We start from the raw sequence: 13,812 nt of genomic DNA, 5'->3' as shown, positions 1-13,812 counted from the left end.
ATTAAAGGCAAATGGTAACACCTAGTTGTCAATGTACACTGCTCAAAAAAATGAAAGGAAAACTTTAACAACACAATGTAACTCCAAGTCAACCACACTTCTGCGATATGAATCTGTCCAGTTATGGAGCAACACTGATTGTGAATCAATTTCTCCTACTGTTGTGCAAATGGAGCAGACAACAGGTAGAAATGATAGGCAATTAGCAAGACAACCCCTAAGGAGTGGTTCTGCAGGGGTGACCACAGACCATTTCTCTGTTCTCATCCTGTTTGACTGTTGTTTTGGTCACTTTAGCATGTTGTCTTTGCTCTCACCAACTGCACAGAGGTACTGTACAGTAGCATGAGGCAGTGTCTACAGGCCAGCACACAGGAGACGTGGAGGGGACTGTAGGAGGGCAACAACCCAGCAGCAGGACCACTACCTCCTCCTTTTTGCAAAGAGGAACAGTACCAGAACCCTGTAAAATGAGCTCCAGCAGGTCAATAAGAGGGGCGCAGCTATTTTGCACTTTCTATCGTTTTAAATTTCCTTGTTCTGTCCATTTGTGTTAATAAAGCATACTTCCATTGATTATCCAGGTGTGCACATCTTATATGTATCGACCTTTTCTTCCCTCTCTTTGATATTGCCTTCCCATACATGATGTAGCACCCTCATATTTGTTATGTTCATGATTTATGTTGATAGACCCTACCCTTACTCATACAGGTGTGTCACTCTCCACAAGATGAATGGCAAAAATGTGGATTTGATCTGCGCCGCCAAGTAATTTGAGGGTCCAGAATTATTCACATACTAGAGTGTGGTTTATTCAACGCGTTTCGAAGTACAATGACTTCTTCTTCAGGAAATGCCACATACATGCCATAATACAATCTAATTGCATTAACCCCAATTATCTTGTATAAGACCCTATTCTGCGCTACTCTCTCCAACAGCAATTATTGGACTCTCCACAAGGAGAGATGTTACCCCTTACATTTCAAATAGGAATAACTGAGGAACGGTATGACGCAGAGCTTTGGAAAGCCATGCTCCAGCATCTACTGTGTGTATAGTATGATTTTTTCCCCTCACCTGCTTAAAACTTTTTCAAAGTACCGTATATTTGATGGAGTATACAGTATATGTATTTACTAGAGCAGACAAGTAAAGAGAACTGGGAAAAAAAAAGGTTCAGTTCCAGCTCCAATAGCTTTGTTTAAAACTTGATACTTTATTCATCCATGATAAAAACAATAATGAGGCTGTAAAGCTCTCCAAGACACAAACAGGGAAAGAGCAACGCGTTTCGATCTTTTGCAGATCTTTATCAGAGCAAACGATCGAAACGCGTTGCGCTTTCCCTGTTTGTGTCTTGGAGAGCTTTACAGCCTCATCAATGTTTTTATCATGGATGAATAAAGTATCAAGTTTTAAACAAAGCTATTGGAGCTGGAACTGAACCTTTTTTTCCCTGTCTATGCAACTACGCTGATCAACGTGGAAGTTCCGTGCACCTGTCGCGGCTGCCTGGTGAGCTGGCTTTTTTGCTTCTCATGTAAAGAGAACTGACAGGTCTTTTTTTTTTTTTTTTTTTACAAAAAAAAGGAAATGTATTTAAAGAAATAAAAAATGAAATCCACACAAATATTCAGTGTTTTCTTCCAGCTTAAATGACACATCTCCACTCCTCGCAGACTCTACAACTTGTGTACTTCACCTCATAAATGCATCACCCATCTCATTTAATGCATGTTTTTATTTTGTTATTATCGCCAAGGAGCATCTATTAATTTCTTTCCATGCTCTCAGCCGTGACTTGCTCTCATCATGCAGAATAACCACATAATAACCAAGCACATTCACAAATACTTTAATAAATCTTTATCTAAGGATTTCTATAGACTCTTAGTTATCTTGTGGATATGGGTTCATTTCTATAAAAAAAAAAAAGCCAAATTTTACACATCTCCTATTTACAATCTTCAATGTAAATATGCTTATTTATTATAAAACATAGAATTAAGACTCTTAAAATAGATGCCAGAGATAAAATAATATTAGGTTTCGCGTGAATAATGACAACCATGTCATAAAGGAGTGCTCATCTGCCATTGGTTAACCCCTTGGCAGAAAAGGGGTCTGCAACACTGTTTTGTCCATTTTATAGGCAGCATACTTATTTCGCTAGCGCTGCTTTCAGCACTGGCGGTAACACTTTAGAATAAATTAAAATTACAATCTGTGTCCTGAAGAAGCAAGTCCTTGATCAGGTCAGTCTGTGGTAGGAGAACCGTGTGGGCCCAATCAGGAGTCAGCTTTTGATGATGTGCTTGGCAGCCCTGTATTTGTTCTATTGATTGACCGAAGAGTGCATTGTTTCTCAGACGTGGGATGTTTGGCTGGGTCTTCTCGATAAGTGATCTTTTATAGGAAAAAAAGAGAGAGAGAGAGTAAAAAAAAAGAACAGAATCTCAGTCTGACAGCAAGTGATGGGCAGCGACCTTCAAAATTGAAAACACATAGCGCAGCATTTTGCTGTGGTTCACTTGACAATTTCACCCTTCACAGACTCCCTACTGGCAGCTGTGGCAGTACGCTGTCCAATTGGGAGTTTCAGGTCACTGGCTGTCTTTATAACAGTTACAGCCAGCCACAAGGGAAAAGCAAGATTCAAAGACTGAAAAGTGCTGTTCTCCCAGAGGTTAGAGAACGTATACAGGTTTATAAGACTTCAATTGGAATATGAAGAAGGGGACATATATAATTACTCTTTGTTACGTTTGTTTTGTACATTGCCGTCGCTACCAAGACTACAGTACAGTATAAGGTTACCTCCAAGATGAGTCAATGCATAAGAAGAGGTGAAAGGTGAGTAAGGATTAGCATGCACAAGCCAAGTATTGGAAGACAAGTAAAGAACATACCGATATTCCCTAAAGTACTCAGTGAAATGTTAGACAAAGAGAAGCGGAACACGCAAGGGTCACATGACAGCTGAGAGAAGAGAGAGAATGCATTAACACAAGACCGGGATCCGAGTAATTCTCCATGTAAAAGTAAACATATAGTCATGTATAGTCAACGTGAATGTGTGTTAACATGGACAGGAGAGAAATCTGTCCACATAAATGGTGGTATACAGGTGGAATGAGAGTTTAGTAAAGTACAAGTAAAGCATTCATGCAACATTAAGAACATCACAGATTTTACCCCCCAATGTGCAGGTCATATTGTACTACAGTCATTATCTCACTATAACATATTGCATGGTTCATTCAGAAGATATTACACCTGATTCATTATTTGCAAATATTTAACACACTTTTTCTGCCTTGCTGTATTTGTTTGAAGTTTTTTGCACCAAATTCTTCAAAATGGCACGTGTAGTGCATGAATCAAGTTATTTTAGTGGGAGAATGGTGGAAAACTTCTTAGAACAACTGCCGACTGGCACTTCAACGAATACTGTGCTTGTGGGCAGTGACGGGAATCGATTTAAGAAAACACCCAGTGTTTAACTTTGTGAAAGGCTCCCGCCCCCAAAACATAAAAAAGCAGACAATAAGCATAATTAAAAACACTTCTAAACAGTGAAAAACCATACATATATATATATATATATATATATATATATATATATATAAAAACATGTGTAACACCCTCTTCTAAAGAAATACTGTCATGTCAGACTTGTCATTGAGGCCAGTGGAGCCCTGCGCTCGCTCGCCCAGGACTCTTCTACAGCAACAACCTATGGAGATCACCGCCATGGGCAGGCAGCTGACCTTTTTCTAAATCCACAAAGGTTAGTAACTCATGATTACCTGAATGGGCTTCCTGCATGTGTTCGGTAAGTCTTCTGGGGCCCTTACCTATAGTGATGAGCGAATATACTCGTTACTCGAGATTTCTCGAGCACGCTCGGGTGTCCTCCAAGTATTTTTTAGTGCTCGGAAATTTAGTTTTTATTGCCGCAGCTGAATGATTTACATCTGTTAGCCAGCATATGTACATGTGGGGGTTGCCTGGTTGCTAGGGAATCCCCACATGTACTTATGCTGGCTAACAGATGTAAATCATTCAGCTGCGTCAATAAAAACTACATTTCTGAGCACTAAAAAATACTCTGAGGACACCCGAGCGTGCTCAGGAAATCTCGAGTAACGAGTATATTCGCTCATCACTACTTACCTATTATGATTGATCTGAAATGTTCTCGGAATCGAACAAAGAAGGAACATATCATCTTACCAATATAAAAGAGACAGGGACAGAAGATCACATATACCACGAAACACATTCTGCATGAAATTAAGTCATCAACTCCGTGGGTAATATGACTTATTTCCAATACCTTGCTAATGAGATGGAAATGGCAAAAGGAGCAATGGCCACATTTGTGATTGCCTTGAGGTTTAAACTTATGTAGCCAATTGTTTTGTTCTGGTTTTATCCAGTTCTGCACCAGACAATCTTTAAGGTTAGTACCTCTTTTGTTTGTGATTAAAGGTCTGCGGGAAACTATCTCTGCCAAATCCATGTCTCTACTCAAAATGTGCCAATTTTTGTTTATGGCTGCCCTGATTCGGCTGTCCATTGGACCCAACTAAAGGCTGAATACAAATCTTTTGTCTCTTTCCTTGTTTTTTCCTGTATTCCTACGAAGTAAATCTCTTTGGGAAAAAGCAGTTGCTCTGTCCATGGCCTCATTCAGTAGGGTTTGCAGATAACATCTTTTTGCAAGTTTGTTTTTTAGGTCAGCTGCTTGCTCTAGGAAACAGGTATGGCCACTATTTGTTTGCCTCAGTCTCAAGAATTGGCAATAAAGCAAGGCCCTTTTGGTATGAGGTGGATGAGAACAGCCATATTTGAAGAAGTGGGGTTCCTGTGTACCTCTGTCTTTATATTGCCCTTCAGGAAAGAAAGGAAAGGTTTGTGGATGATTTCCGTGCTTGCTGATCAATGATGAGACATATATCCCAAATTGTCAAATGGATAGTGGTTTATTTTACGCGTTTGAAAGTACAAAAAACTTCTTCACCAGGAAAGACCAAAAGTATCTCTCCTTTCTTTCCTGGATATCGTTTTTTCATTTACTGACCAGTGGATCTGCTGCAGCTGATGTGCTTTACTACATGCTTTATAGATACTCATAAAAGGTGAGTGTAATTTTTATTTATCACCTGCTATACTCTAATAAGACCCTTTGTGGCTCTGACCTTTCCTACAACTCTGCGTTTAAATTGCCCTCAACAATCACAATTTTAACATCCAGAAAAACTAGATCTGAATCTCATATTCATCGTGTTTATTGTGTTCAAATGTTTTGTAAAATTTTGTCCTAAGTTTTCCACCATTCTGACGCAGAAACTGTTTAACAAGATGGAATAAAGAATTGTTTTACCCGGAGGGTGAGTGCCACCTTTTTTCTCTTCTGGATTTTGCAAATAAATTTGTTTTTGGTGTGCATCTGTACTCCGTAAGTTGACCGGTGTTTGCAAACAGGGTGTTGAGGTACAATTCAGCTGCACACCACCAAGGATTTGGTGCCGGTAACTTGTCTAGCTTTGCGGTTCGCATTAAATGAATTTTATTTGGATTTTACATAATATACAAACACAAAATGGCAAGTATTTGTGAAGTGAAAAAGAAATGATACATTTTTTTCTAATTATTTAAAAAATCTAGATCTGAAAGTTGTGACGTGCATTTGTATTCACCCTTCTGTAGTCTGAATACTTGTATTCAACTTTATGTAGTCTGAATATTTGGACCACTAAATAAAATCCAGAGTGACCAATTGTCTCCATAAGCTACATAAATTGAGTCTGCCTGTGTGTAATTGATTCTCAGTATAACTACAGCTGTTCTGTAGCATCATGAAACCATCAGGAAAATCAAGGAATACACCAGACAGGTCAGGGATAAAGTTGGGAGAAAAGTAATGCAGGGTTAGGTTATAAAAAGAGCCCAAGCTCTGAACATCTGACAGAGCACTGTTCAATCCATTATTCAAAACTGGAAGACGTATGGCACAACTGCAAACCTACTAAGACAAGGCTGTCCACCTAAACCAGAGGACTCAAACTGCATTCTTCAAGGGCCGCAAACAGGTCATGTTTTTAGCATCTCCTTGTACTGCACAGGTGATAATTTAATCACCTACACACAATGATTACAGCACCTTGTGCAATGCTAAGGAAATCTTGAAAACACGCATGGTTTGCGGCCCTCGAGGAATGCAGTTTGAGACCCCTGACCTAAATTGATATCCCAAGCATGGAGAGCACTAATTAGAGAAGCGGCCAAGAGGCCCATGGACACTTGGAAGTCCCACATCTCAGGTGGGAGAATCTGTCCACATAACAATTAGTGATATACTCCATCAATCTGGCCGTTATGAAAGAGTGGCAATCATGCTGTAGGTACAGGGAAGCTGGTGAGAGCAGATAGAATGATAGATGGATCTAAATACAAGAAAATCCTAGAGGAAAACCTGTTAGAAACTGCAAAAGACTTGTGACATGGGTGTAGGTTCACCTTCCAGCAGGACAATGACCCTAAACATACTCCCAGAGCTACAAAGGGATGGTCTAGATCAGGGGTGGGGAACCTTTTTTCTGCTAAGGGAGATATTGGATATTTATACCATCATTCGGGGGTCACACAAAATTATCAACTTGAAAATGATCCTGGTATATTTGGTCAAACAATTAATTAACTCACCCCTAATGTGACGGCTAGAATTATTTCTTTTTGGTAAGACGTGTTATATAAGATGGTACTGATCTTGTTGTTACTCACATCTGCTATTCTAGATTTGCATATGTCTGGAGCACAATCAACTCTTTGTGATGATAAGATTTGTAAAAAACTTGCAGAAGTATGTTCTTCTGAAGACATATATTGCACTACATAGGAAATTCATCACTGCTGACATAAAATTTATAGCATGCAAGCAGTGGGAAGTCTGCTTTATACATACATAGGATACATTGGGGCTGCCATATACACATCACATAGGTGACACTGAGGCTGGAAAATATACATCACATAGGAGACACTGGGGCTGGAGCATAACCATCATATAAGAGTCACCAGGGTCAAAGAATATACATCACATAGAGACACTGGGGATGGAGCATACATATCACATAGGAGATGCTGGCATTAGAGCATATAAATCCCATACGAGATGCTAGGGCTAGATCATATGCAGCACTTTCGAGACACTGGGGCTGGAGTACATACAATAGGAGAAACTGGGGCTGGAGTATATACATCAAAGGAGACACTGGGACTGGAGCATACATATCACATAGGCGAAGCTAGACCTCAACCATATACATCCCATAGGAGATGCTGGGGCTAGATCACATGCACCACATAGGAGACACTAGGGCTGGAGCATAACCATCGTTTAAGAGTCACTGGGGCCGGAGGCGCTGGGGCTGGGGCATACATATCACATAGGAGAGGCTGGCCCTAGAACATATATATCCCATAGGAGATGCTGGGGATAGATTATATGCAGCATATAGGTGACACTCAAGCTGGAGTATATGCAGCACATTGGATACACTGGAGCTGGCGTATATACAACAGGAGACGCTGGGACTGGAGTAAGTAGATCACAGGAGACACTGGGGCTTGAATATACAGTACAGACCAAAAGTTTGGACACACCTTCTCATTTAAAGATTTTTCTGTATTTTCATGACTATGAAAATTGTAAATTCACACTGAAGACATCAAAACCATGAATTAACACATGTGGAATTATATACCGTACTTAACAAAAAACTGTGAAACAACTGAAAATATGTCTTATATTCTAGGTTCTTCAAAGTAGCCACCTTTTGCTTTGATGACTGCTTTGCACACTCTTGGCATTCTCTTGATGAGCTTCAAGAGGCAGTCACTGGGAATGGTCTTCCAACAATCTTGAAGATGTTCCCAGAGATGCTTTGCACTTGTTGGCCATTTTGCCTACACTCAGCGGTCCAGTTCACCAAAAACCATCTGTGGAGACCAGGTCTTCTGGCGTAGCACCCCATCACTCTCCTTCTTGGTCAAATAGCCCTTACACATCCTGGAGGTGTGTTTGGGGTCACTGTCCTGTTGAAAAATAAATGATGGTCCAACTAAACGCAAACCGGATGGAATAGCATGCCGCTGCAAGATGCTGTGGTAGCCATGCTGGTTCAGTATGCCTTCAAATTTGAATAAATCCTCAACAGTGTCACTAGCAAAGCACCCCCATACCATCACACCTCCGCCTCCATGCTTCACGGTGGGAACCAGGCATGTAGTGTCCATCCATTCACTTTTTCTGCATCGAACAAAGACACGGTGATTGGAACCATAGATCTCAAATTTGGACTCATCAGACCAAAGCACAGATTTCCACTGGTACAATGTCCATTCCTTGTGTTCTTTAGCCCAAACAAGTCTCTTCTGTTTGTTGCCTGTCCTTAGCAGTGGTTTCCAAGCAGCTATTTTACCATGAAAGCCTGCTGCACAAAGTTTCCTCTTAACAGTTGTTGTAGAGATGTGTCTGCTGCTAGAACTCTGTGTGGCATTCACCTGGTCTCTAATATGAGCTACTGTTAACCTGTGATTTCTAAGGCTGGTGACTCGCATAAACGTATCCTCAGAAGCAGAGGTGACTCTTGGTCTTCCTTTCCTGGGGCAGTCCTCATGTGAGCCAGTTTCTTTGTAGCGCTTGATGTTTTTTCACAACTGCACTTGGGGACACTTTCAAAGTTTTCCCAATTTTTCAGACTGACTGACCTTAATTTCTTAAAGTAATGATGGCCACTCATTTTTCTTTACTTAGCTACTTTTTTCTTGCCATAATAAAAATTCTAATAGTCTATTCAGTAGGACTATCAGCTGTGTATCCACCAGACTTCTGCACAACAAAACTGATGGTCCCCACCCCATTTATAAGGCAAGAAATCCCACTTATTAAACCTAACAGGGCACACCTGTGAATTGAAAACCATTCCCAGTGACTACCTCTTGAAGCTCATCAAGAGAATGCCAAGAGTGTGCAAAGCAGTCATCAACGCAAAAGGTAGCTACTTTAAAGAACCTAGAATATAAGACATAATTTCAGCTGTTTCACACTTTTTTGTTAAGTATATAATTCCACATGTGTTGATTCATAGTTTTGATGCCTTCAGTGTGAATGTACAATTTTCATAGTCATGAAAATACAGAAAAATCTTTAAATGAGAAGGTGTGTCCAAACTTTTGGTCTGTACTGTATACATCACTGGAGGTACTAGGGTAGGAGCAGAGACATTACAGGACATACCGCAGCAGAAGCAAAGACATTACAGGACATACCGCAGCAGAAGCAAAGACATCACAGGTGATGCTGGGGCAGGAGCAGAGACATCACAGGAGACGCTGAGGCAGGATCAAAGACATCACATGTGATGATGGGGCTGCCACCTATGTCTTCATCTGTGGGATGGGAGGACATCGCAGGTTAACTCTGCCAATGGAGTACGTCCTGACAGGACATATTCCTTTAATGCATGCGATGCATGCTCTCCGGCGGCCGACGAAACGCGGTGGCCGACCCGTGCACTGCAGACCCCGGGAATCAGTCAGGTGTCCAGAGAAAAGGTAATCATGGCCACTCACAGCCCATGGGTTGGAGAATCACCACCCCTGGTCTAGATCAAAGCATATTCATGTGCTTGAATGTCCCAGTCAGTTACCTAAACCCCATTGAGAATCTGTAGCAAGACTTGAAAATTGCTGTTCACAAATGCCTCCATCCAATCTCACCGAGATAGGGTTAGTTTGCAATGAAGAATGGGAAACATTTTTAGCTTCTAGATTTGCAAAGCTGGTAGAGACATACCTCAAAAGAACTGCAGTAGTAATTGCAGGGAAAGACGGTCCTACATAGTATTTACTGAGGGGGGCTGAATACAAATGTATGTCACAGTTTTCAGATTTCTATTTTAGAAAACCATCTAACATTTCCTTCACACAAAATTTTGTTAGTTTGTGCTGGAGTATCACATAAAATCTCAATAAAATACATTTCATTTTGTCGGTGTAACGTGAAAAAAATTGAGAAAACTTCACAGGCTATGAATACTTTCTCAAGGAACTGTATATTATTCTCTTAAATGTTCCAGGAAATATACTTTCAAGATCTAATCTCAGGATTAATCTAGGTGATGGACAGGTCTTTTTTCTCGCATAAACATAGAGAGAGACTGGCTTGGGGGGCAGAGTTGGACAAGTCTGGTCTCTGGCATTGGAGAATTTGAAACACAGGAGCATTTCAGAGAGTAATATACCGTATTTTTCGCACTATAAGATGCAGTTTTTGCCTCCTCATAGTCCGGATGTACCTGCTCTGGCTATGGTGGAGAGGTGGGGGAGAGGCAGTGGCGTAGCAGCAGTGGAAGAGCAGCGGATCACAGGAGGCAGGAGCAAATGGCTGCGGCAAACTTCTGTGCCCGCTGCTAAAAAAATGAATATTCATTGCATTCCATGCCCATGGGCTTGGGGAGCAGTGAATATTAATTTCTTTTTAATAGTGGACACGCTGTTATCCTCAGCAGCTGACTTCCTGCAGTTGCCGGGCGTTCGCATCTGCCCGCAACTTAAGGCAATGAATATTCACTGCTCTCCACTTCCATAGGCGTGGAATACATTCTTTACCTTTAGTAGCAGCACACGTGAACGCCTAGGAGCTGCAGGATGTACTTGCTATTAAAGACCAATGAATATTCACTGCTCTCCACATACATAGTCCCGAGGTGGAGAGCACTGAGTATTCTGGCAGTTGTTCTCGGCTTGTAAACGGTGCATGATGTCCCTACCATGAGCAGCTTACAAGCATAAATCAGATGCTGACATCGGAACAAGATGCTGTGAGGGAGCACAGGAAGGTAAGTGTAATGGTTTATGTCTTTTTTTTTTAAATGTTTTTCTGATGGGCCATGCATACCAGGATGGGGATTGGGGCCAATAGTACCAGGATAAGGATGGGGCCCTGCATACCAGGACGGAGATGAGGATGAGGGGGCCATGCTTACCAGGCTAGGGATCAGGGGGACATGCCTACTAGGCTAGGGATGAAGGGGCCATGCATACCAAGATAGGGATGAGGAGTCAATGCATACAGGATGAGGATGAGGGGGGCATACATACTAGGCTAGGGATGAGGGGACCATGTGCACACCAGGATGGGGATGAGAGGGCTATGCACATCAGAATAGGGATGAAGGTGGCATGCATACCAGGATAGGGATGAAGGGGCCATGTATACCAGGATAGGGATGAAGGGGCAATGTATACCATGATAGGGATGAAGGGGCCATGCATACCAGGATAGGGATGAAGGGGCCATGCATACCAGGATAAGGATGAAGGGGCAATGTATACTATTGTAGGGATGAAGGGGCCATGCATACCAGAATGGGGATGAGGAGATCATATATACCAGGATAGGAGATAATAAGTACAGAATTGACCACATTTTTTGCTTCAATGTTTTTTCTAATTTCCTCATCTAAAACCCAGGTGCGGTTTATGGTCCAGTGTGTCTCATAGTCTGAAAAATAGGGCACCTGGCTGCAATTTTGCAGTCAGGCTTCAGTTCTTGCTTCCCGCTGTTTGATCAGCATGAATCATCTGGCAGCTTCTTTTTAACTGTTTTTTGTGGAAGAAAATTTCAAACATTCATAAAGGCAATGGGAGACTGGAGCACATTTACACAAAAATGTAGCAACAATTGATAAATCAGCTGAAAACATCTAAAAAAAATCCCAAACCTCGCCCACAATGATAAGTATAAAAATACAGACAAAAATAAAATAGACTTTAAAAATGTCACAAATTAAAAGAATTACGTACAAATGGAAAATAAGTGAAAACATCAAACAGATGCACAGTTGTAATAATGAATCATCTCCATTGTGTTTGATCTTACTCTAATTTTTCTACTTGATTTTCTAAAACCCCATTCATTTTCAAAATACTGTATTATACTGCAGATAATCACAGTTACATGTAATGTAACTTACCGCTGGGCAGTGATCATAGCTATCCAGCCATGACAACCACAGGGGGTCTCCTGCAGACCCCGGGAAGTCATACCAACCTACCGGCGACCCCCGACTCTAAATGCAGAGCTATAATACTGTCTAATTGTAGAAACTATAATTATATTTAAGTGATTTTGCGAGTCTCAAAAGAGAAAGATGACCCCAATAAGCCAACACCTTCATTTGTCCGCATTTTACAAGGGAGAGTTTCACCTCTGTCCACCCGTTATTGTGGGAGCAGGCGTATATAGTTACAGCCATCGCTATCCTTAGTGCACGCCAGTTTTATCACCACTGTCCCCCCAGGGTATTTGTGGTCTACCTAGATTTCACTTTGGGTTAATGATAGATGAGAGCCATCTTCACAGACAGTGATATCTGATATACGTGACAATGAAGAGGTCACAGACAACATCCACAAAGAAATGTGAAATTTAAGGCCAGACAGTTTCAGGCATTGGCACTAGTCTACTGTTTCATTAGCTAAGAATATTTCCCATCTTTTCTAATGCGAGGTTATTTTTATCCGCTCACCGGTTCATTCATGACTTCAGAGAGTTCTGTCAGAATTTCCCTGTAATGAGACTTCATCTCTTCTTGGTACTCCAGTTGATCTTCTTTTATCAGGCGCTCGTTTACTTCTAAAGCCAAGCCGCATGTATCTGCAAATTGTCTGGAAAAAAGTGCACGTAAAGAAGAACATAGTGAGTGTGGCAAAATTGACAACAATAGCGATTGGACAATATGGACACCTGTCCTTGTATTTAAAGCATAAACGGCAAGAGAAAAAATATGACCAAAATGTGGCTATTGCGATGTCGCTTTCTTACTAATATAAGGCAATTTTTATGTTGTGCTTGGAAACCGTCTTCATAACATCTACAAAAATCTCTAACAAACAAATACCTCTAAAAAGTTGACAGATTACCCATGGCGGTAACTTTTGCCTGTGCATTCTCATAGGTAGGCAACAATGCCCTTTATTTCTAATATTTTGTTTCTGAACTACCGTAATATAATAGACAGAAAAGTTCCCCAACATAGACCGGCCATTTTATATTTTGGCCATGCAGAATACCAAGTCATTGGCAGGATGTGATTGCTGATTGTTATTTGGCTACCTTATGTAAAGCTTTGGCAATAGAGACAGTATAACCAATAACTTCTTTCTGTACATTGAAATAACTTCTCTCCGCATCATTTATACACGTCTCCTAGTTTTGTTTCTTTTTTTCAATAAAGAACTTTATACTTTGTATATTATATTACCTGAATATTTCTTTCAGATGCTTTACTTGGTTTTCTGGGTAATTGTTGGCATTTGTCTCTGTTAGAAATGCTCTAGCGTATGCCATCGGGCCGGCATTTACCTGAAAGCCAGCAAATTAGACTTCAGAACAGAAATGCTCAACTTTAGAAGATAAAGGGCAAATAAATATCTACATAGGATACAAAGAATCACGCCAAAAATTACATTTAATACAGATAAGGATAAAATGTCAGTTCTTCTTTGAACCTAATCTTTGCAACGTGTCTATGCAAATAAAAAGTGAAAAATGTGACTTTTATTTGGAAGAAAAACAACCTTCCCTTACATCAGTGTAACATACGGGGGATTCTCCATCCTGTAAGCACATAGGACAGGTGGAGATTTTATTTATTTGACACCTCAACATTATAAGGTGACCCAATCTGCGTTCTTTGGCCATGATTCATTACAGCAATTTCGCCAGAATAC

At 40.8% G+C, this 13,812-nt stretch overlaps 1 protein-coding gene across 9 annotated transcripts in view; it reads right to left on the bottom strand.

Annotated features, from left to right (window-relative positions):
• Positions 1–1,845: 1,845 nt before the first annotated feature.
• DOCK10 (dedicator of cytokinesis 10) overlaps positions 1,846–13,812 on the bottom strand; it is a 448,273-nt gene continuing 436,306 nt past the window's right edge. For all 9 annotated transcript variants that reach the window (XM_069727557.1, XM_069727548.1, XM_069727554.1 and 6 more), the window contains 3 exons: positions 13,344–13,444; positions 12,609–12,747; positions 1,846–2,412 (listed from right to left, as the gene is read on the bottom strand). In XM_069727557.1, the coding sequence (XP_069583658.1) occupies positions 2,296–2,412; positions 12,609–12,747; positions 13,344–13,444 (357 nt within the window). In that variant the 3' untranslated portion in view covers positions 1,846–2,295. The remainder of the gene's footprint in view (positions 2,413–12,608; positions 12,748–13,343; positions 13,445–13,812) is intronic.

This window comes from Ranitomeya imitator, chromosome 5 (genome assembly GCF_032444005.1).
Source record: "Ranitomeya imitator isolate aRanImi1 chromosome 5, aRanImi1.pri, whole genome shotgun sequence".
In the NCBI taxonomy this organism is placed as follows: domain Eukaryota; kingdom Metazoa; phylum Chordata; class Amphibia; order Anura; family Dendrobatidae; genus Ranitomeya; species Ranitomeya imitator.
This window is presented reverse-complemented; position numbering and strand designations above follow the sequence as displayed.